Genomic DNA, 24,440 nt, shown 5'->3' on the forward strand with positions numbered 1-24,440 from the left:
CCCACGTAGACTCATCAGGCTGGCCAGTGATCTCAATTTAAAAAGCCACAGTTTACAAATGTTTGACTTATGCTAGACAACAAGTTAAAGACATGAGTCAATATTTGTAGTGCTTTTATGTCTTTAATATGTTACAGCTTGCATGCATTCATACTCACACAAAGAGCCTCTGGGAGCCTGTCAGGCCTCCAGCTGTAACCTAGTGATCATTTCATTGTGCTCAGATGCCCTCTACAGGTCAGCTCTTGTAACATTGGGGGGGACAAACACGGGTGCTCTGTGCACATAGTATTTAAGTAGTAAGTATTTTCCTGCAAACACCAATGCAGTATCATATAATGCATTTTTTTTATTATTAATTTCTATTCATGAGGACATGATACAGTTATCTCACAAGGAAAAAGAATCCTGGATTCAGGGCCAAACTAAAACGTAATCGCTTCTAAGCTGGGCCGAATCCTCAGCTCAGGTAATTATTAGGTAACTGCAGCGCTTTCAACTCACAGCGAGAATACAAGAAGGGTTTGAGTTCTTTGGCCGGGGACTTTATCTCTGTACCTTTATAGGTTCTCTCCCTTTACACATGCATGTTAGAGTAACGTGTAATTCTAAATTGGTCATAGGTGTGAATGTGAATATGAGTGCTTGTCTCTCTGTGTTAGCCCTCCGTGTTGTTGTCCTCTGCTTCCGGCAGCTGGAACAGACTCTGCCCTGATGCTGAATCAGTCAGGAAGAAAAGGGATGCACTGCACAGTTTTATTGTATTTTTCGTACTGCAGCTTTCCTTACACATAATAATCGACTTTAAATTTTTATTTTACAATACATAAACATATTTACACTGAAATACATGGAAGGAGGTGCAAGTATGTAATGCTACTAATACCAGCTTAATCTTATATGGAAACTTGTTTTTGCCACTGAAAAGTCAAAATAAGTAACAAGATTGTAACTTTAAATTTTGACTTATGTATCGTAAAAAATATATATTTGGTACCAAATCTTTTTTTCCCCCCAGTGGGACAAAAAAAAAGATTCCATAATCTTCAAATTTTACTAAAGTGATTTTTCCACATTACAGAGCTGGAGTATAAGGAAGGCCAAAGGAATTGTGCATTATTCAGGAAGGACAAGTTGAATGATCGTCGTCCTTTTGCAGAAGTTTGATAGACAGAAATCAACCTGAACCACCAAAAGCTGTCTGACTTCAGCCTGCTACTACAGAAAATAGTATAGGTGCTAGAAAGACTAACCCAAGTCTATGCCAGGTACATGGTTTGCAACATGTTAACAACATGTTTCCACACCGATTTCATAGATGCAAAGAAAAGAAAAAGGGTCCAAAGACGTCAAAGCTCCAGCAACATTTGCAGTATAAAGAACAGCTTTGTGATTTTTACCAGCCTGCTGCCTTCATCAGGGTAATCTTAATACTACAGGTGTTGTTGGAGCTTTGACCTCTTAAGACATAAAAACATGAAATGAGGTAATGAAGACATCACCCATAAACTGAGTGTATCAGGGGTGTCAAATGCAGGGCCCTGGTAACACGAACCGTTACACTACAGGACAGCAGCGACATCTTTAACTTGTTCATAAAATCCACAAACATCACTGTACATGAGTGAAAATGGGTCAAAGTTATTGTTGCTTTTGTTAGTTACAACAGCTACATGTGAAGGTTTTGTGCTTTTGCAGGTCCACTGTGGTGTTTAATGCGGGTTTCGCTCCAATCATCCGACTGTGGATCAAAATGGGCTGCCGGTGACTACAATGACTTTGACACCCCTGACTTACATTGAAGTCCCCAACCTGTGGGGTGGTTTACAGTTTCCACTGCCTTCGATCCATCGCCCTTCTACACGTGGAGAAACTGAAACATTCAGTTGTTGTCGTACAGGATCGCTGCCTGTCTCAACCAGGTTTTGCTTTCTGTAATCATTCCTCATGTTTACACTGGTCATTAAGGACGTGTTCACACCATGTGTGCATAGTGCTCACAATGAACCAATACATACAAAAAAAGGGACATTCAGACAAATGCACAACCTGATTTTCCACTTAGCGTAGGCACAGGTTGTTGGATTTAAGCAATCCTCTTCTTAAATGAACTTTCAAAACCTTCAAAACCCAGTCTCTTTGTTTCCCTGAAAAGCGGTTCTACGCTGAGCTCAGGCAGATATAGAAATAGTGAGCTGCCAACAAAAGAGCCTGTCTTTCAAGAGGACATCCTCTTTGAAATGGGGACAGCTGAAGGCTCATTTTAGCTTCAGTTTTTTGAATAGAAGGGGAAAACTGGGGCTTTTGTCCAACATCGCTTACAATAAAAACACATCATGCGTGATTTAAAGGTCAATTCAATGTCCTGTGAACTATTAAAATAAAGCCTGGCCTCTTTTTTTGTCATCACTAAGCATGAACAGGAGGAACGACTGTAAAAAGCAAGAACTCTTTTGGGTTTTTTTTTTTTAAATCGAAGACTTGAGAAATGAACCCATGTTTTTAAACAATCAGTATACAGTACAGACATGGAGCCTAAAAAGTTGCTGCTTGAAACAGCTTAAATAATCCGAGTGAGATGGTTTGTTTACTCCTGAAAACAAATGAACCTCTTCAGCTGTCAGCAACTGTGCAAACACTTCCCGTCTCCACCTCCTCACCCTGAGAGTCATAAAGTGCAGCCCCAGAAAGGAGCGCCTCCGGCTGCCGCTTCTATTTCAAGGCCGGTTGACATTGATAATAATTAGCCCTGCCATGGCCAGCAGCATTACCACAGCCACCTCCATCATTTTCTTCTGCCTCCACCTTCTATGATGCTTCTTCAACTCCTCCTCCATCCGCTGCTTCCTGGCTCTCAGGTCCTTCTCTCTCTGCAGCTGCTCCCCATAGTGAGCCTGATAAAAGGCATCAAAATCAAATATGGGCCTCCCTCCAGGTTGGGAGAACTGTCTGGCTCTCTGCTGAGGCTTTTGTTGGGAGCCCGTGGATCTGCTGGAAGCCTCCTTGCTGGAGGGTCTGCCTGCATTTTGGATGTCTGCCCGGCTCAGGATGCCGCGGTCGTACTTCCTCCTCAGGCTGATGTTTCCCAGCACGGTGTAAGCCTCGCTGATATCAGAGAAGCGCTGGGTGGCCTCCTTGCTCCCGGGGTTCTTGTCAGGGTGGTAGATGAAGGATTGCTTGTAGTAAGCCGTCTTGATCTGAGACTGCGTGGCATTGAGAGACACTTTGAGGATGTCATAATAGGCAGTCCTGCTCCTGTGCAGCAGAGGAGCGCCTTCTGAGCTCCAACTGTACCTTCTAGCTGCTGTGAAACTTGACTTCAGGGCGTCATGGAGCAGATTCAGACATCTCAGTCCGTGTCCACTTCCCAGCCTGTCTGATCCAGGATCTGCCAAGATGAAGGTAAGCGTGCAGAGAGCTCGGCGCTGTTGGGGGGACCTGAAGGCGTCAGGGTGGATGGAGACAGCTGCTGTCGTCCACAGTCTCATCCTGCAAAGCAGCAGCTTCTTCTGGAGGAAAAGAGCAGCTTTATGAGCTCGCAGGCTCCCCGTGTTTTCTAAAAATTCGGTGAAACCGGAGGCAGCCGCACTCTCCAACACCTGACTCCCGCTTTCCTTCACTGTGGAAACTTTCTCTGACCTGAGAAGTGTTTCTGTGCTTTCTGAAGCTGACTGAACTGCACGTCCACACTGGACTGATTTCTCTGTAACCCGACCGGAAACGAAGGCATGGTTTGTTATAAGACACCCGGGACTTCCTCCGGGGCACACGGCTCGACTCTGGCTGGTTTTGAGAGCAGACAGCCGGTAAACTCCGCTCCCCAGCCTTTGACCGACCTCTGCCATTTTACCGAGCAGGGGCCGGAAAACAGCTGCAGCATCCGGCGCGTGAGAGAAAGAGGACCCAATCAGAGTCAATGTTTACAGGAAGTAGTCAAACACAACCGACCAATCATTTAGCAGAGCACCAGCAACATAAATATCAACATTAACACTTTATTTCTCGTGTAAAATTAAAGGAATTTAGGACAATTGATTATCTTTATCTTCTAAAATGTAAAATATAGTTAAAACATTTGAGAGAGATTTAATTTAAGTCCTCTTCTTTTACTGAAATGACAATTCCTTATTCTTAAAACTGTATTTTTATTTTCTTTTGTAATGTAAAAGACAGAGTAGCTACCCATGCAACAGCGTCAATGTAGAGGCACAACCTTTGATAAGATAATTCCAACTTTGTTACTGTGTGATTAATTAAACGTGAATTTTATAGAGGAAAGGGTTTCTATCTCTCTGGATGCAAAGGAAGACGGATAAGAGGATTTCATGAAAGAATTAGTTTCTGCATAAAGTTCCTGTTTTTGTTGGAGTCAAGAGGAATGAGAACCTGGATAAAGGTGCAAAAAATAGACAATAAACATATCACAAAGATGCAGCACGATGAACAGATATATTAAAAAATAAACAGTAAGTTGGTGATGATATGGAGGGCCAAAAATGACTATAATTAGTGATTATAATAATGTAATAAATATAGTATTAAAAATATGGCAATAAATCTGATTTAAATCTGATTTTTTCATTACAGTTAATCTACAAATATTATTATTTGAGATTTATCTCAAAATGTTGCCCTCTCAAAATCAACAGCAATAATAAAAGAATGTCCTAGATTAAAGTCGAAAGACCCAAGATCCAGATTTTAAGTTGAAGTAGTAAGTATTGCAAATTTGCTACGAAAAATAATGTATGAGTATTGGGACCACATTCAGAATAAAGTATTAGTCGTTTTTTTCTAACAATCTATTCTCAATTAATTAAAAAAAAAAGAACTTCCAGTTCGACTTCAGTCTTTTTTTTACTAGCATTTCTAATTTTGAGAATTAAGTCAAAATTTGAGATAATAGTATTATGTTAGGATCAAAGTAAAAATCTATATTGATAATAAAAAATGATCTTTTCATATGTTTTTATTTATTTTATTCTATTTTTTTTTTTAGAAAGCTTAGGGTGGTCGGCACGGCAGGTCAGAGGGTGGCAGTAAAGCGCTCCAACGTTCCAAACGGTGCAAAAGAAGAAGAGGCGTGCCGTCGCTTGTGAATGACGTCAACATAATTCACGTGTGGGTCTTTTGCTACCAGGCAGCTTGTTTATAAAATAAAATTACTCCCGTAACATAACGACTGACAAGGAGAAGCGAGCATGGCGTCCAGCTGTCGACGACCCGAACACTCAGCTCCTCCAGATGTGGTCAGTCGGACGGTTTATTGTTTTTTTTTTAGCTTTTGTTTTCTGCCGGTGCTGCTTCTACAGGAGCATTTTAAATCTGTAAATGGCTCTTTAAAGGCCTCCAGCTGAAGCAGCTTTAAAGACATGGTTTAAATGGTTGTTTAGTGAACATGAGTCGGTTATTTGTTTTTTTCAAAGGATGTGATTTGGTGAGCTTTGTGTTAGTCTGCTTTAAATTATGCTTGAAGCACCAGAGAAGCAGCTGCAGGGTTGTAGGAGTAAACTGAGGTGTTACTGATCTGTCAATCTGATGTGCTCTAATCTCTGCAGTTCTACAATGAAGAGGAGGCCAAGAAGTACTCCCAAAAGTGAGTGTGGATGTAACGATACTATGTTTGTGACTACGTTACATGTTTATATGTAACACACAGCTCTTTTTTTTTTTATCCAGTGTCTCAGTGTTTCTGTCCTTTGACATAATTAAACTGTGCGCTTCATTTAGTTTTTTGTTAGGGTTGCATTTCTAACATAGAGAATCTAAACTCAGTAGTTTTATTCCAACCCTTTTACTGTCCGCTGAACTTTATATATACATTCTGTATATGATTGAGACACTTCATTTAAACCATTTTTATTCTGCCTTCACGGCTTCTTGACTGCTGTTTTTTTATGTTTAACTTGGTTTTAGGACTAAATGAGCAATCCGTTAATCTGTATCAAACCAGGTACAGTGGGTTGATAATGAGAACTCATTAGTTGCACCTCTGGGTGAATGCTCATTACTGCACAGTTGTTCAGTGTATAAATTAATTTGAAGACCTCAGGAAAGGATACATTTTCTTGACTAAATTTAAAGATGCCCCGTGTTTAGCCTCTTTCATCCCACCTTGGCTAACTTACTTTGATGTGGGACACTGACCAAAGATTCAAACACCTAAAACTCCTTTGGGTCAAACATATAACAACTTAAAGAGGCTTTGTTTGTGGCTGTCATGTATGAACCACCCTTCCTCTTCCAAAAAAGGGGTATAGCTGTGTCATTACCTCCTTTCCCCCCCGATTCAGACGGATTTACAGTAAAACAGAATAGAGAACAGTTTTATGCCTGTCCGTTAGCAGCAAGTTGCCTGATTTTGTGTTCATAAGCGAGAAAATTAAGTTAGCATATGCCAAAAAATGTTTTAATAATATAAAAGATCTGAAATCTTGTTGTGTTTTGTTGCTTCTTAGCTCTCGAATGATTGAGATCCAGACCCAGATGTCAGAGAGAGCTGTGGAGCTTTTGAGCCTGCCAGAGGGACAGCCCTGCTTCTTGTTGGATGTTGGGTGAGTGAGTGGCTGAATTTACTTATAGCAAGTACATTAAGTTAGAGATGTAACATGGTAATACATATTTACTCTTAACAATAACATGAAAGGCTCATCAGTAATCTAAGCAGTGCTTTGACAGGTAGACGCATATTGGCAGTACTGTTGCATGAATGAATGTACGTTTAGAACTAGCTCCAATCAAACTTTATTGAATTCTTTATTAGTAATGAAAGAAAAGAAAAAAGAAGTAAAGCATTTAAGGAAATCCCTGAAAAATTGAGTTTTGAGAAAGTGGCATTTTCCAGTACAGGACACATTTCCAAGAACTAGGAATGTTCTTGTGATTTGACTAAAAGGACCAGGGTCTAAATCAAGTTTCTGGGATATTATCTTTATCCTCCAAGAAGCCTCTTGCTCAGGGAATGGTGCAGTGCTTTTAGTCTAAAAACTTGGGAGGTGGGGGATGTAAACATTTATGATTGGCTGTGGAGGGTTTTGTACCTCCCGGATTTATTTTAAGCAGCATTTTTTTTCGTGGTGCTTAAAGGTGGAAATATGGCAAAAGTCAGAATGTCTGCTGGTGTTGTAGAAAAGTCATTGTTATGAGTTTTAGTTTGAACATAACTCATTGTTATGTGACACAGTAATCTGATGTATTTGTGATGAGAAACAATCTGGTCTGTGCCTCTCAGGTGTGGCTCCGGTCTCAGCGGAGATTACCTGTCAGAAGAGGGACACTACTGGGTCGGAGTCGACATCAGTACCGCGATGTTGGGTTCGTTTGACACTCAAACTTTATATCAGTCATGATATACGGAATATATCATTAAAAATTTGTACATGTGCAGCTAAATACTGGCATATTCTAACACACCTGAAGGAAATGAACAGTCAGCCTCCTGTTTTATTGATGTCCGTGTGTTAAAACATAATGTTTTTCCCAACATATGGTGCCAAAGCTTGACTATATTCCAAAAATATTCCTAAAGTCTGTCTACAGACTGGAACTAGATGAGTTAAAGGAAGACATTGTTAGCTTCAGGACATCCAATACATTCACACACTTATAGGTAGTCATAAAACTAGAAAACTAAAATGCTCAAAGTGTGCAAAATCATATATCCCCGCCACAATACACCACGAGCAGTCTAAACTGTAAATACAAGGCAGGGGGGATCCACGCTTTAATGTCATTTAGGTCAAATTCTGACCGTGCCATCCAAGTGCTGCAGCAGAAATTGAGACTCATCATCACCAGGCAATGTTTCTTAAATCCAGTTTTGGTGAGCTTATGTACATTTTAGCCTCAGTTTTCTGTTCTTAGCAGACAGGTATGGCACCAGGTGTGGTGGTCTGCTGGTGTAGCCCATCTGCTACAGCTCAGACCTTTGTGCGTTTCAAAATACTCTTGATTTACTGTTGCTTTTCTATCAAGTCCAAGCAGTCAAGCCATTCTCCTCTGTCTTCAACAGGATGTTTTAACTCTGAACTGCTCCTTATTGGATATTTTATTTTTCTGACCTTTCTTTGCAAACATTAGAGGTGGTTGTGGGGGGAAAATTCCAGCAGTTTCCGAATACTCACACCAGCCCTGATGACATCAACAAAAATGCTTAATTCAAGTCACTTAAATCACCTTTCTTCCCAATTCTAATGCTTAGTGAACTTCAGCTGATCTTCTTGACCAGGTCTACATGCCTAAATACATCGAGTGGCTGCCATGTGATTGGCTAATGAAATTTAAGCCTAAAATTTATTTTAAGCATGATAACAGATCCAATATGCGGTTAAGGTTGGTTGTTTTTTGTGCATTTATGTCACCACAAGAAATACATAAACTCTAAACAAATGCAATTCTCTTCCGTGTGACAGATGTTGCACTGGACAGAGAGGTGGAAGGAGACCTCGTACTGGGAGACATGGGCCACGGGATGCCGTTCAGACCTGGTACCTTTGATGGTTGCGTCAGGTAAAGAACAAAGGATGCTTATAAGTCAGGCTCTTCCTGGGAATTTTGAATGATTTATGACCCCTTTAAAAAACTCTTTTTCTGTTTCAGTATCTCTGCCCTGCAGTGGCTTTGTAATGCAGACAAAAGGACGCACAGTCCCCCAAAGAGACTCTACACCTTCTTTAGCACTCTGTACTCATGTCTGGTAAGATTTTATCACTCAAATATCCAGGAAGCTTATTTTTGATGAAAACATTTTATAACCTCTTTTTGCTCTTTCAGTCAAGAGGCTCACGTGCAGTTTTTCAGCTTTATCCTGAGAACTCAGAACAGGTAAAAGGGGGGAAAAAAACCTCTTTGTGTTTCCATGAAGGCTCTGTGTCAGCAGAGGAACACTCTGAAGGTTTCTCTTCACTCACTTACCACCTTCCTCTTTTCTCTCCAAAGCTCGAGCTGATAACAACACAGGCCATGAAGGCAGGTTTCAGTGGAGGCATGGTGGTGGATTACCCCAACAGCGCAAAAGCAAAAAAGTCAGTATTTACTGGAAGTGGCTCCTTTTTATTTTGACGTCTGCAACCGATTCCTTCCTAATAGGCTGTGAAATTGGTAGCAGGGTGCTCACAACACAGGGCTAATTAGAACAGGGGGGACTTGGCTGCATGATGAATGATTACATATTGGAGCTGTTTGGCTGGTTTACGTTTTCTTACACACACGCTTCCTGTTTATCTCCAGGTTCTTCCTGTGTCTGTTTGCCGGCGTAGCAGGAGTTCTTCCCAAAGTAAGAAAAGCTGTGGATGTTGTGGGTTGCTGCCTTTTGTTTCAGCCAGATGATGATCATGTTAATGTCTTTTTCCTGTATTTCAGGGACTGGGATCAGAAACGTCAGACAAAGCTGTTCCAAACCAGGTTCAGTACTCAGGACAAAGGTAAAGACGTCCACTGCAGGCCGATGCTGCCTACCCTGAGCAATTAGACTGTTTCATAAAGCTGTTTGCATGGGTTGACATAACAGCTGTTAATTCAGTTTATTTCAATCTCTGGTGTTTTTACAGCTTTTTGTGTGTTTGTGTTTCATGTAGACATATGCAATGTGTTTCAGCCCGAGGCCACTCGAGTGTTTTCTAATGTGTTTTTCTGCTGATTGTTCATTGTTGACTGCCGAAGGAAAGAATGTGTGGGATTTTAACAACCTTACATTTTTTTTTATTTCCCGTCTGTGTGGTAGTAGCTTTCAAAGGATTTGCTACATCTCTTTTTTTTCTGCAGCAAACAATATGATCAGTAAAGATGAATGATGTCGGCGACTGTTTGCTACAGCTGTAATTTATTCTCATCAGGATAATTGGTGATTTGCTTATGATTTGTGATAACGCAGCCGTATAAATCATCCCATTTATTACTTTGCATTAGGATAGTGAACTGGTCTCAGCTTTGATGAGTGCAGGTTCAGTCTTACCTGCCTTTATGAAGCCAAAAGACCAAAAGAAATGACAGAAAGGGTCGTTGTCCTGCTCGACTTAAAACCCTGTCAGGCAGGTTTTCCTCCCTTTTACAGAGTAAGACTCAAGTGACTGGATATGTGAGATGTTTTGCATCTAATGCTAAGTATTAATATTCATTTGTCGCTGTGAAGATGTCGTTTCAGAAACATGAAGGGAAAATCGCTGAAGAAGGGACGAGACTGGATCCTGGAAAAGAAGGAGAGGAGGAGGAGACAGGGACGGTGTGTGCATGAGTGTATTTTCAACTCTTAGAGGACGAAAAATTGAATTCATTATACCGAGCTTAAAGCTCTGAATGTCGTAATGTACTCAGTTTAGCTTTAACTGGATTTTACCTTTTATTGCCTGTATTTTATAATGCACCTTAACTGGCTTCTCTCTGTCTCTGCTGTGTGTTTGTTAACCTGCAGGGAGGTTCGAGCCGACACTAAATACACTGGACGTAAGCGAAGACCTCATTTCTAGCTCTGACTCATGCAGCTGCGCCTTCATTAGCCCTCCTCTGTCTCACACACACACACACACACACACACACACACACACACACACACACACACACACACACACACACACAAAACCACCTCTGGAACTGCAGAGTGTTTGGACTCTGATTTATTTTTCAGCTCTTTAATTCAAGTGGATGTGATGCAAGAGCAAAATGCAATTACAGCCAGTCGTTTTTATATTTGGTCGAGTGTTCCTCACTAAAAGCGGTGAGATTGCACTCACAATGTTCAGTTTGGCTGGAAGTACATGAACAAATGTGTGTGTACTCACAGCTGGTGGCAAAAACCACAGTGAAGAAAAAGCAAAACAGTATAAATAAATCAAAGCAATTTTATAAGTGGCCATATCTTTGTGGTTTATTGTATTATCTGCAATGTTTTCTTAATTAAAACTAAACAAAAAATGTATTGAGGTTGTTTAATTATTTATTTTTAGCTCATAAAAGAAATTAAAGAAAGAGCCACAAAATGAATTTACCTTTATTAGGGAGCTATGACAATAAAAATTACTTAATAATGAAAAAATGGTGATTCTAAAATGTCAATAAAAAAAATAAATAAATAATGAAAAAAATGGTAGTTAATCAGGTTAAAAAGAAAGAAACTTCAGGAGCTGCGTTTACAAGGGAGAAACTGAACTAGCCTCGTTTGTAATGGAGGAAAATTATTGTTTCTTGCAGCTAAGAAAAAATACATTTTTGTGCACAAGTTTTAAGTCACCCCTCATTGTTGCATATTTTTCTTGCAAGGAGCCAGACTTTCTTGAGGTTTTGAAGTGGTCTTCTGTTCTCCAGGCTTTCTGATGGTCTTTTGGGGTTTTTTTTTGGACACTTGGCATTTCTTTGCTTTTGTTTAGCTTTTTGAGTCCAGCCCTTTTTATCTGACCACTTTCAGAGGAATGTGTTTTTTTTTTTTTTTAAATGCTGACGTATGAATCATTCAAGCATAGGAAGGCATCTAATTCAAGAGATGCCCCAGTGTTTTGTCTGTACATAACAGACAAGTTGGCAAAGAACCAATTTTATATTTGTTACTAGCAACCCATTGCAAAAAAAACCCCAAACTTAAAATGTGTTCCCATTTCTTTAGCTGAATCTATGAAGAACATCAAAGATAACAGTTTGAGAGGCAAGTAGATTCCCCGTAAAAAGATCTACGCATAAAAAAAACTATCTGCAGCACCACCCGACAGTCATGTCCTTATGAAAAATGGGCTAGGATCTAACACAGGAGCTACTGTTTGCTGAAGCTTCATCAGAAGCTCAGTGGAAAGGTGGCTGTCGAGAAGTCGTTCTTAGGTAAAGGAAATGGGGAGAAAAGGGTGTGGTGTGGTATGCCAAATTACACAAGGACAGTCATCAGTATGTACGGAGGAGGTCAGGAGAGATGCACAACAGTGAATGTCTACAGCAGTCTGTAAAACGTGGTGCTGGCAATGTTGTCAAAATTGATGAAATTATGAACGCAGAAATGTACTGTGAGATTTTGATCCAGCGCGCAATATCATATGGAAAGCCTCTGCTTGGCACAAATGGAACACTTATCGGTCATGGATTGGCCTCCCCAGAGCCCGGACCTCAATTTTACTGAAGCAGTGTGGGAACAACTTGACAGAGAACAAAACATAAAGGCAGCCAGCATCCAAAAGAAGAGCTTTGAAAGTGATTTGAGAAGCTTGGAGAATTATTCCTGAACACTCCTTAAAGCAGCGGTCCCCAACCTTTTTTGCGCCACGGACCGGTTTATGCCCGACAATATTTTCACGGACCGGCCTTTAAGGTGTCGCGGATAAATACAACAAAATAAAACGAGTACCGGTACCGAAAAAAAAAAGAAGATTTATTCATAACACACGTGAAAAGACCCAGGAAAACCGAGTTAACGATAAAAACGATAACAAAATAACGCTGAAAACCGATAAAAACCCTGAAAACTATACATTTCACACCTGAGCCTCAACTCTCGCGGCCCGGTACCAAACGACTCACGGACCGGTACCGGTCCGAGGCCCGGGGGTTGGGGACCGCTGCCTTAAAGAAATAACAAGAAAGCTGCCTACGAGAGTTCAGGCTGTGTTGAAGAATAACCGTCGTCGTACTAACTACTGACTTTGAAGTTTGTAAAATTGTACAAGCTCTGTTTTTGCTTTATATACAGTATTTCACATTTCAATAAATTGCTGCACCATTTTTAGTGGTGTATGGTACCTGCAGGGATTCTGTGCCTGGAAAAGGACCAGTGACACAGACTCCAGCCCACCCAAGAGTTGAATAAATGCTTAAGAAAAAACCAGCTGGAGGATTGTGATAATGTCAAAATTTCTACTAATACAGAGTTATTTTTAATGCTTCTTTGGACCTTGTCTTTATTTTAATTTGCTCAGGAAACAACAAATATTGACTAAAGGAAAAAAAAAACAGGATTGTTGTAGTGAGATTGAGTTTATCAAGCATCTAAACACACAAAAATAAATTCTTTGAATTATATTTTCTCAAATGGAGCTTTAAATACAAAAATATATTATTGAAGGCAATATTTCTGGGTCATTTCGAGCTCCTTGTACTGTTGCCATATCCGTCTGTTTCGACAGGGGTCGCTGTTCGCTTTGGCACAATGCAAAGTACCTGGGCGTTATCTCTGAACCTGCTCAATTGTTAACCAGAGTCAACACAATTTCCCCCCTCAGGCAGGCTCCCAGTGCTTTTGGTTTTTGTGTCAAACTAACCTTCATGCAGTCGGACTAAATATTCAGCCAAAATAATAAAAGAGCTCCAAAAAGAATAAAGAAGAAAAAAAAAAAAGTCAATTAGTCCGGATTGAGGAAGTTGTGGGTGTGTAATGGGTTAACGGCGGAAGGCCTCGCCTCACCTTTATTGCGCGTCACCCAGCTCTGTAAAGTGGTCTCACCATCCCAGCATCCGAACCGAAGGGGGAAAATCACCGCCCCTTGCTGCCGCCAGACGCGCCTCTTCCTCTCGGTCGAGCTCACGTCTACCCGTCGGTCTCCGCCCCGCCGCTCCATCACCGTCACATACACCCAGAAGACAACGGGAACTGAGGGAATAACGACAATTTACCGGCGAAACGGGGAATCATGAAGGACCGCATGCAAGAACTTAAACATGTAAGTTTGTGTTTGTGTGCTTTCTGCTCAGCATCCACCTGTTAATGCGAACAGACGGGCTTTTTTTTATGGAGCGATGTGTGCTCAGAAAGCTCCTGGCCACAGAGCGAGGTGCGCGGAGTGAGCAACAGTTGTGATTCTCGGGTCCTGATGGAAGCTCAAATGTAACGTTTTATTGTAGGAAACGAGCGCGTATTGCTGCCATGGTTTGCTGTGCGTAAATCGGGATGAAGCGCAGCAGACAGGAATGGTTTTAGATGTTAAAAACAAAGTAAAAGTCATTTTCTCAATGGCCCCTTTGATCTTTTTGTCAGTGTTGTGAAATGAGTTTAAAGGCTCTTTGGTGCTAAAGAAAGGGTCATCGGCTAAGACTTTGTACTTAATAGCATCAAATCTTTCTGGTGTCGCTGATTAATCCACTGCTGGTTTCCTTTTAGGAATTTTTTTTAAATTGTAAAATCATTCGGAATTTAAAGGTGTTAGATAACAAATATGTGCACTTTATGTGGAAATATGCCACCAGTGATTTTAATTAATGTGTGCAGTGTGGTTTGATCGATCTGGCCAACTATGGGTGTGTGACTCGAGTGGGGAAATTGGTCCCAGCTCGCCCATTCCACCTGTGAAATGTCCGCCCTCTGCGCGTCACAGGGGTCTTATCCAAGAGCCTTTAAACACCAACAACAAGGAACGCAACGTTTTGTCTTTCAAACCCCTGCAATGTGCTTTATTAGGGATGTAGTCTTGTGGATATGAACTCCGAACCATTTATTCTTACCGCTGATGAGAAATAAAGCCTTGAAATCTTGAATTGTACCATTTGACTTTCTGCCAGCTGTTTTTTTTTTTTTTTTTTTTTTTTTTAAAAACAATTTTTAATTGTTTAAAAAAGCTAACGTGGTAACAAGAAGACGTGTGATTGGATGGCTAACAGGTTTTTGGCTTGACTGATACAGAAGTACAGCCACTGAGTAGCATCCTCCACAGGAATGTTAGTTTCAGCTTCATATAGGCTACTTTCTGTGTGTGTGTGGTGGTAAAGTGGCCATTGTCAGATCTGGGTAATTGGCAGTTAAGCTGAGGAGAGGGGAAACAATTTGCAGCTCTTCAGTTTTCAGTGAAGATCTAGCTATGAATTGGTCACAGGGGAGACAACCCAGCCTTGCCGTGTGTGTGTGTGTGTGTGTGTGTGTGTGTGTGTGTGTGTGTGTGTGTGTGTGTGAGAGAGAGAGAGAGGCGTGCCTTCAGCCTGCCATGCTATGTCTTTGGAGTGCTGGAAAGATGCAGTTGTATCATTGAGAAAGAGAAAGATGGAGAAATAGTCCAAATCTTCCTCACCAGCTTCAGTGTGAATCATCAGCCAGTCCACAAACACCCTGATTCTATTTTCTTTTATCAGTTTTGATCATATCCGTCGTGTCTGAGAAATGGCAGCTGGAGAAGCTCAGCCGGACCTATTTCAGACAAACTGCACCAAATAAAACTGGAATAAATTGCAAGTCACAGAGAGCTACTTCCCATCAGCATTAGATTAATATTGCTTTCCTCTTCAGCTTCAAGTTAATGTGGCTTCTTGATTCTTATCTGTCTCTGAAGGGCCGGCTATAGATGGGATTGTGTCAAAAACCGAACAACAAGCAGTGACAGTAATTTAGTTTCTGATTACTCTATAGTTACTTTAAACTCATTTTTATATTAAATATATTTACAAGTTTCCAGGACCCAAAAAACCCTTGTGTGGCTGACCAATCGTATAGACGAAAGATTATTAGTATGATAATAGAAAAGCGAAGAAACAATTATCAGTCGTATTTATGTGATAAACGATCCATTTTTAATCTATCAGCGCCCTGACTTTTTCAGAGCTCCAGCTTTAGTGTAGAGATGTATTTAGAGAAATATTTTGCAGACCTTTGCAATTAAGTCTGCTGAACTTGAGAGCTTGGTCAGTTTATTGCCAACACTTAAGCTCAAGAACAAGAACTTGTAGCCTACTCATTGGTTTGTTTAGCACCCAGTACCTGAAAGTAACTCTGCAAATAACTGCACTTTTTATATTTCTCCTCTCAGGTGGACAAGACGGGAGAAGATCAAGTTCTATATTGTGCATGCTCATTTCATTATTTTTGCTTTGGATTTTCTATTTCCACTGTTGTATTGGTTTTAATGAGATTTGGGAGTTTCGGGAGGCCCTCTAAGAGCCGCCACCTTAACACTAGGGGAAATCTTGGATTCCCATGACCCCAGGAACTTTTACTTCAAGATCTCTGTGGACTAGCAGCATAACAGAGCATCCTCGCTTTGGGAATAGAAACTAGAGGAACTCATGATGAACACTCGCTAGTGACTCAGTCAGTGTTGCAACCTATTTAGGCTTAAGTACATTAAGGAAGACATGTGGAGGTTTCTTTCTTAGCCAGCAGCCACCACAACATAAACCTACATAGAGTACTGTGCAGTTGTCTTAAATCACCACTAATTTCTTTATATTTTGTTAGGAAAGTGAGAAATAGTTGCAGCAATTTATTGAAATGTGCAAACATACTTGGAAGAGACACAGTCTATAAAGTAAAAACAGAGTTGCAGCTAGCTCGACAGTCTGTATTTGGTATGATCACCTTTATTCTTCAGCAGCCTGAACTCTCTTTTCTTGTAATTTCTTTAAGTAGTCTTTGGGTACAGTTGCAGTAGCTCTCTGGGCTTCTTCAAGGACGTTCAAAGCGCTTCATTGGATGTTTGCTGCCTATTGTTCTGTTCTGTTCTGTCAAGATGACAGTGTGTTTGGCATCACTGTCATGCTGAAAAATGAAGTTGCTGCCAATCAGATGCTTTCCAGATAGTACCTCATGGTGCATTAGTATCTCATGGTACTTTTCCTGTGTTCATAATTCATCCAATTTTGACACGCTCTCAAACAGCACTGCCTGAAGTGCAACCCCAAAGCATGACACAGCCTTCACCGTGTATCACAGATGGCTCCTGACCTTCTCTGTACGTACTGACAGCAATTTGAACCAAAGATTTCAAATCTGGCTTCGTTGACACGGTGCCACTGAGTCCTTTGCACATGTGTCAATAAATAGATGTGCGTGTTTCCCATTTTTTTAAAGCAAAATATAAAGAAATGAGAAGTGGTTCACAGCATTGTATTTGTGTGTGTGTGTGTGTTTGTATATAATTATGGATGGTTGTTCAAAGATTTGTATGTGTTGTAGTTGAACAAGACAACAGATGATGTCTCCAAATCATGAAATGGAGGGTTGAGGCATTTAGCTCGGGGCATCAGTCTTTTTGCCTAAATGTAACATCTGGAAGTTGGTTGAATCATTTCTCTGAAAAACAACATGAGCCTGTTTTACCATGATTGCACAGACTAAAGAAATAGACTGGACTGTGTCCTGTATCTGCTCTGTGTCAGTATTGATCATAACTATCTTATAGTATTTGCATTTGTTAACACTTGCTTTGAGGGTTTAATTTAAGAACTTTTGGTGATTGCTAAAAGTGTTGGTGTTATCATTTATTTGGACTTTGTGATTAGTTCTTCAGTGTAAAATAAGCAAACCAGTTCAGCTAGAAAACCTCCCCCATTATATAAGAATTCTTTTTCACATCGAAACAAAGCATATCAGGAGCAAACGGAAGACTTGTGAGCTTTACAGATTTTGTTGCTTATGTGTCTTTGTGTGTGTCACACTGCAAGTTTACTCAGCCATGTGCTCGTGTGTCATTTTGGCAGGAAATTGAGTTTTGCTCATATTGTGTGAGGGTACAGGTTCTGCTCCAACACTGCCCATATGCACATAAAGCTACTTTATGAGCTCAACACCTGCCTACGACTCTGCTCTCCCTATAACTTGTTAGCTTGCTGCCTAAAGCCGCCCGACTTAATAACAAGGATGGCCACACGGCTTCCTCCCTCCCCTCACCTTGTCCCAGCACTCCCAGTTGGCCCAGCAGTGATTTGGTGACAGATGGTGATGATGTGACGCGTTTGTCAGCCTTCCTCGAGCTCTGAAACCTAAAGGGAAAAACACTGATGAGTTTATTACAGATTCCACACACGACAGGGACTGTTATAAATCAAATGTGATTGTTTATCATTTTGCAGCAGCGAGTTATTCGTTTAGGCCGGCATTATGAGCGCTGCACCTGTAACAGTTAATTTCGCCTTCAGATTTTTTTCCCTGACATTTTATCAGCTCTCTTTTTCTTCAGTCTTGTCATTTGATTGACTGTATCTGCCTCTGTTCCTATCTCTGTGTCTTTAATAGTAAGCCTCTCTTTTCCTTTCTTTCTCTATGTAATGGTGAGTTCGGCCATTATTGCTCTTTGCTCTCTTCCTATCAGTGATTTATCAGATGGCTTCCTGTCCTCCCCTAGATTTTTCCTTTCCTTTATCCCTCCTCGCTTCTCTAGGCATCCTTGTTAGCCATTGTTGGCTCAGGCAGCTCTTTATGTCTCTGAATGCTGGGGCTAATCACTGTCGCTACCTGTTTGGCATTGGAGTGACACATTAACTAATAGGATAATTGTCAACAAAGCCCATTCGTGTCTTTAAAAGTCTTGTTTTTATTTCATTTACCCACCTTTTTTGTTGCATTTTGTTCTGTGTCTTTATCTTTTTTTTTTCTTCTGTCCAGGACCTGAACTTCACTGTTGACCCTTTTTCATTGACACTACCGGCAGTGAGGAAAAAGAAGCCACTTTGGTGGCTGTTGAACTGAACGCTGATCCTAGGGGGGGGGGGGTCAGAGGTTTTGTTTGTCGTCGTTCAAAGCTTTGAGCCTCTGTAAACTGCAGGGCAAACTGGCTGGTTTCTGCTTGTGACCAACAAATGAGACTTTTCTGTAAAATTATGGGTATGAGGAATAAACTGACATTGTTATTGCACTATATTATCAGAAAGGCACACAGACTGTCACAAACACATTATTCATTAACAGATAAATGCTGCATAATTGCATTAATGAGCCATGAAATGAGTGTGACCGATCTGGCATTTCACCAGAGACTTGTCTGTCTTTGCAAATGAGGTGACAGTTGCAATGATATCCAATATCTCTTGGCTGTTAATAGACATTAGATATGTGTGAATGGACTGTCGTTTATACCACTGTTTGCTGAATATTGACTCCTAGAATTAATGCAAATCACCATGTTGCTTGTGGCGTCTTCTGCGTGCCAAAATCATGTTGCGTCTTCTCATAAGCAGAAGCAGCTTTGAAGAGGCGTGAGCTAAAAGAAATCCTAATAATAAATAGATGATTCTGTAATCAAACTATTCCCATCTGTTGTGGGAGACTTAGCTTCAGGTCATCTTTGTTACCGCTGCTAAAATTGAATTTTTAATGTGCTGACCTCTCTTTTCTCATCATCTTATAATTAATGGCAGCAGAAGGGCTCTGTAGCTGTGCCGATAACATCTTTTTATCACCGATGTTTCTTGGTGATTAAGGTCGTGAATTGCCATTGTCCTTATTAGTCCCGGTTTAGCTCTGTCTGCATTTGTAGGTAGTTAATATTGTGGTACAGATATTTTTAACTAAGTCCTCTGGAGTAAACAAGAACATATAACAATATTTGTGCTCAATGTCGCTGACCCAGCAGTTTCCTTTGGTTTCGATTGCTCTTATTAAACACGCTCTCGTCACCTTCTGTCAGATGCCACTGCTGTCTCGGGTAAACACAAGGTGTTTTTCAAGCTTATGTGACTTGGTGCCACATCGTTAGGTGTTAATAGCTCATAGGCCACTTTCAAAAAGAAGAAAAAGTTAAAGTGTGTATCTGGTTGTAGAGGAGCAAAAATAGATGCTGCCACAGTTTATATCAGCGCTGAAGGCATGAGAACTCACTGCAGTATTCTCCAGAAAGACAGATGTCGCCACTCAGACGAAACCTCCAGATCAGCACAGGTATAGCAAAAGAAGACAAGACTGGAAGCAATGAAGTCACAGAGGTTTAATTTTTCCCCTGAGCTTGTATTTTTTTTCCCTTCCAGAAAGCCTCATCTTTCGAGACTGTTGCAACATGGCCTCTGTATAGCTTCTTCACTGATATATATCATTAAAACGGAGAGTTGCACAACCAGCCAAAAAGAACACCAAAGTGCGGCTTGTACCACCGGATGGGACGTCACTTTTGTTGTCTGCTGCTGAGTGAAAATGGTGAACTTAATGGGCCCTTAAGGGGTAAGATACTGTCCTCCTTACAAAGATCAATCATCTCCAACTCAGCCGCAGCCTCATCTGTGACTAGCGGGACTTTCAAACAGTCCGTCTGTGTATTAAATGGGTCGATGAGGAACGCAATCTGTGGCCTTTTCAATTGTAGATCATGAAACCGGGTCACAAAGCTTTCGTGCAAGTTTTCAACCAGCGTTGCATATCTGGCTCTTTGCTTACTCAGGGCGGCGCTGGCGACTTGGCCGCTGGCTTTTAGCAGAGTGGGAAAATGCGATAAATCTACCTTTTGAATATGTGCCTTTAACAGCTTCAGTTTGTTGATAAACGCAAACACACTTTGCACCAGGTCAGGCAGCATTTTTAACTTACCCTGTAGGGTCAGGTTCAGTCTGTCCAAGTAACACAGCATGTTGACCAAAAAGGCCAGATCCATAATCCACTTGATGTCCGAGAGCTCAGGATAGTCCTTGTCCTTCTCTTCCATAAACAGTTTTACGGCATCCAAAAGTGAGAGAGTACCTGGCCTTTTGACACCCACCTCACAGTGCACTGCAGCGGCAGGTCAGCGATGAGATTCTTGAAATGCCTGCGGGTTAAGCGCATGTGTGCGGGTGTAGTTGACGATTTCCATCACAAGCTTCATGATGTTATCTAAATTCAGTGATTTAGACAGGAGTCACTCCATGTGGATGATGCAGTGGAAATTCCAAAACTCAGGAAAAGTTTGGTCAGCTTTGCACAGCCCCACAAGCACGTTCACAGATCCCAGCATAGCTGGTGCTCCGTCCATGGCTATTGCAGTTAATTTCATTATGGGCAGATTTGCTTTTTCAAATGCTGCCATCATGGTTTCACATCTATGCCACGGGTTCTGTCTTTTAATGGCACAATATCAAGGAGTTCTTCTTTGATCACACAATCGTTTGACACAGACCGTGCAAATATTGCCAACTGAGGCTTGTCTTGTATATCACAACTCGTGCTTGCGAAGTTCAGTCCCTTTTGGAAATTCCTGGTCAATGTTAGCATGGAGTGAGCTGAAGCTGCACTGAAGATTTGAAGCTCAAGCGAAGCGAACACGCACATTTTACTACAACAACAACAACAACCGCAACCACCTTTTGATATGAACGTAAGAGCCGCATGAAACCAGGCAAAGAGCCGTGTGTGGCTCGAGAGTCGCGGGTTGGCCACCCCTGGAATGCAGACTGGTTGGTGATCTCACCACCACCACCACCACCCCTGACAACCTCCATAACCACCTTTGATTTCTTTGGTTGCTAGGAGGTTGCCGCGGAAGTCTGGAGTATGCATGGACGACGGTAATAGTGATACTTCAGAAAGTACAACGCAAATAACAGACAGTAAAAGTTAGAAAAGTTGTGCCTTACCACGGCCAACACGTTTGGAAAAAGCACAGCTTTTACTTTGAAGGTGAACATTTAGTTTTGTGACTGTTCAGCTAGAAGTAAGCGAATGTCTGCTGGTAGGTGAGTGTGTTCCATATGAACACTGGGCAGTAATCTGCTAATCAAAGCAATTGCAAGGAGGTTTTCAGAGCAGCAAACCTGAAGACTTCTTCCGTTTGCTCCATTCGATGACTGCTCGATGGTCGTCGACCTCACTGTAGGCCTGTGTGACTGGGGCCCGAGACGCAAGTTTGTGTTTGGCTTTGTTTTATTTTACTCACTTTTTACTTTTGCTTCCACCAAGTGTTGTTTGATTAGTGGTCCTTCACAAGCACCTGTATGTGATGAATTTGGAGTGATAGGCTGATATGAGTATTGCCATAGTCTGGTCAGTCGTAGCATCATTATCAAAGGACACCTTCGGTCATCAGGCACGGCTTAGAAATGACAATATTCAACATATTTCTTAGTGTTTTCCTTTCTCTCTATCGTCTGGGTGACCCTGTATCTTACTTTGTTTTTCACCTCCTGTTTTATTTTCAAGGGACTTCCTTCTTGTGGCTTTGCTTCCTGCCATCATTATTACCCGGCTGAATTCAGTTATGCCTTATTATCTTTCTCCCTGGTTTATATTTTGTCTTTATGCCTTCCCTAAGTTAGTCTGTCGAATCATCAACCTTCCTGTCTTTTTCCTATTTCTGAGTTGAGCTTTCATTATCAACTTTTGGACTGTTATTTTCTTTTCTCATAGTTTTTCCTTTGTTGGATTTTTGCTGCTGTGTCCCTCCAGCACTCTTTTAATAAGTTCAACTTTATTTAAATTGCCTGTTTTTGTCTCTTTGTTGTGTTAGTAACTTGGTTCAGTTTTCCCCAATTACTGAAAATATATGTTTTTGCAGAACAGCATCAGTAACTCCTCAGGAACCGCTGAAGCTGTGAATACCATCCTGACACCATCAACTTTTAAACTGATAGAGAAAACTTTCTAGTGAAAAGCTTCTCATTTACACATCTGCTGTGTTTCTGTTCATCAGGAATCTTTAAAATCAATATTCATGGATACTTTAGCTTTGTTGTAGATAATAAGGTATCAGCCTGTTCATGCTAAATGCTTTTCTGTGTTCACAAGCAAACTGTTTACCGTGACAACTGTTGTTGGGTGCAAAGCAGGAAGCTTAATGTACTCTGTTTTTTTTGGGTTTTTTTTAAACCTTTCTTTTTGGACATGGAGTCAAACCAGAGCAGTATAATTATGAGCCTGAGAAACAAAATCATGTTTGTTTGTTTTTTATTATTATTTTTGATTATTCTCTGTAGATTCATAAGGTACCCAAGTTATTTCAGCCACAATGGTGTAATAAATAAAATAAAATGTAACATCAGTTTGGTGTTCATCCCTCTGGGTCCTGATTTTTATAGATAGCAATTGCTTTTTCTTTAGAGAAAGAGAAGAGTGATACCACCAGAACGGATAATTACGGTACCTTTTTATTACTAAAATACTGAAAGTGTGATGGTGGCTATTTTTGTTTGTATTTTTGGATTAGGTTAGATTTGCAACAGTGCCATTTTCGCCTCCTTTAGCTTCAAGTTATCACTAAGGTAGCAGCTATGGCTAACAATAAAGTGGTACCGATAACATTTGATGCCTCGCTCCCCCATTATCAGTATTGCCTCTCTATAATGTTAACAACAGTGGTAATTTAGCAGGATAACGGTTATTTGTGTCTAAAATGTGTTATGTTTCTCTTCAAAGTCCCTGATTGAATATGTCTGTGAAGGTTCTCAGTCATCCAGGTCATCGTAGTGAAAGGAGCTTGATCCTCCCTGAATCAAGCTCCCTGATTGAAGTTAAAAAAGTTTACCATCAATGGTAGCAGTCTGCCTTAACGAATAAACAGGAAAAAATCAGGGCTGTAGCTTAACACATTATGCCTCGTAATTTTTACCATCGAACCGGGTGTTGCAGTCAAGGTTTGAAATTCTTGCATCACGACGACCCTGAATTTGGCTGCGTTTACTATTACAAGTGTTTTAAAGCTGAAATGACTGTTAAACTGATTAGCAAACACTCTAACGCCAACATAACTTTAATATTTTGATGAAAGTCACTTTTCAAGCAAGACTGGAGAACAAATTCAGTGATTTTCTACTTTTTTTTTTTCCACTTGCATCACCGGAAACTAAATTCTGTAGTTTCGAGCACACCACCTTGGGTTTGAGATATCAAGGGCACTTTTAACTTTATTTATTCCTGACTTAAATACCAAAATGTAATCAGTTAATGGAGATCAACAGCTGTAATTGTTTTGTTTTAAATTTGCCATTTTGTTTCAACCAGTGCTTCCTGACAGCCTGTTTTTCCTCTGCACTTCTTGTCATATAGCTCTTTCATCGCTCCTTCATTTGTTTTCTCTGCATCTTGCTATTCTTTGACATCCCTCTCACTTTCAGTTACATTTCCTCCATATCTGGAATATAATTGCTTTAGTGGTGCATTGGTGCTGTCATAATCCCTCATGGTAAGCGAGATACCAAGCAAAGAACTTAATATATTCCCCAGGGAAGAAAGAGAAGAGACTAGGGGTGGGCAAAGCCATAGTATAAACGGTGACAGCATATCTTTTCACTGCCTGTGATCTGTCATTAAAGTTCAATTGGAGCTTTTATGACATTTTCTCACCCACTACTTCAACGCTGAAGACTAGCCAATGATCCACTGCTTCCTACACACATGCTCAGGGCAAACAAGTTTGTGTATGAACAGCATGTCACTTATATATTCATATCCATACCCATAGGCCAATTATGAGCAAGCCATAACGGGAGTAAGCATCCACTGTTTAGTCTAAAAGGTCAGTCATCTCGTGAGCTCCTTCGGCAGAAAACGATACCTGTAGGAACTACAGACATTGGAAATCTGGTCAGGAAATCAGGATTCACACGAAATCTTCCTATGAACATGATAAGATATTATTTAACCAATAACTGTGTGCCACTTTGTATTCAGACAGGTTTAAATCACTCTGATGCTACGATATTTCTAAATTGGAAGTATTTCCTCATCTGGTCTGAAAAACACAATCGCATCGTTTGCATATTCCACTTGTGGATCAGTTGTCGTACCTTGGTCACCACCCCTCAAATGCACAGCGACACACATAGTAACTCTTGTCGGTGAGTCAGCCATCACTGAATTAGTTTCCATTTTCCATTTG

At 40.8% G+C, this 24,440-nt stretch overlaps 3 protein-coding genes across 4 annotated transcripts in view; 2 read left to right on the top strand and 1 right to left on the bottom strand.

Annotated features, from left to right (window-relative positions):
* Positions 1 to 742: 742 nt before the first annotated feature.
* Positions 743 to 3,894, bottom strand: dnajc30b (DnaJ (Hsp40) homolog, subfamily C, member 30b). Its single transcript, XM_084951731.1, has one exon. It carries the CDS (start codon positions 3,843 to 3,845, stop codon positions 2,718 to 2,720), a length of 1,128 nt encoding a protein of 375 aa, XP_084807857.1. The 5' UTR covers positions 3,846 to 3,894; the 3' UTR covers positions 743 to 2,717.
* Positions 3,895 to 5,056: 1,162 nt separating this feature from the next.
* On the top strand, positions 5,057 to 10,912 carry bud23 (BUD23 rRNA methyltransferase and ribosome maturation factor). Its single transcript, XM_084951734.1, has 12 exons — positions 5,057 to 5,249; positions 5,559 to 5,596; positions 6,459 to 6,554; positions 7,232 to 7,314; positions 8,412 to 8,508; positions 8,599 to 8,695; positions 8,773 to 8,823; positions 8,938 to 9,023; positions 9,229 to 9,274; positions 9,361 to 9,422; positions 10,130 to 10,219; positions 10,409 to 10,912. Exons 1-12 carry the CDS (start codon positions 5,202 to 5,204, stop codon positions 10,461 to 10,463), a joined length of 849 nt encoding a protein of 282 aa, XP_084807860.1. The 5' UTR covers positions 5,057 to 5,201; the 3' UTR covers positions 10,464 to 10,912.
* Positions 10,913 to 13,172: 2,260 nt separating this feature from the next.
* Positions 13,173 to 24,440, top strand: part of LOC146373720 (syntaxin-1A-like) — a 73,032-nt gene continuing 61,764 nt past the window's right edge. The window contains exon 1 of one of the 2 annotated variants that reach the window (XM_084951733.1): positions 13,173 to 13,628. In XM_084951733.1, coding sequence (XP_084807859.1) covers positions 13,599 to 13,628 — 30 coding nt within the window. In that variant the 5' untranslated portion in view covers positions 13,173 to 13,598. The remainder of the gene's footprint in view (positions 13,629 to 24,440) is intronic. The other variant, XM_084951732.1, reaches the window with a different exon arrangement.

Source organism: Perissodus microlepis, chromosome 14 (assembly GCF_051167445.1).
Source record: "Perissodus microlepis isolate ML-2025 ecotype Zambia chromosome 14, ASM5116744v1, whole genome shotgun sequence".
Lineage (NCBI taxonomy): Eukaryota > Metazoa > Chordata > Actinopteri > Cichliformes > Cichlidae > Perissodus > Perissodus microlepis.

Excerpts from the sequence above, each read along its gene's own strand:
- dnajc30b (XM_084951731.1), bottom strand. The coding sequence starts at position 3,845 with ATGGCAGAGGTCGGTCAAAGGCTGGGGAGCGGAGTTTACCGGCTGTCT.
- bud23 (XM_084951734.1), top strand. The coding sequence starts at position 5,202 with ATGGCGTCCAGCTGTCGACGACCCGAACACTCAGCTCCTCCAGATGTG. Across the intron at positions 5,250-5,558 it reads ACTCAGCTCCTCCAGATGTG|TTCTACAATGAAGAGGAGGC; the intron begins GTCAGTCGGACG and ends TAATCTCTGCAG. Across the intron at positions 8,696-8,772 it reads GCACTCTGTACTCATGTCTG|TCAAGAGGCTCACGTGCAGT; the intron begins GTAAGATTTTAT and ends TTGCTCTTTCAG.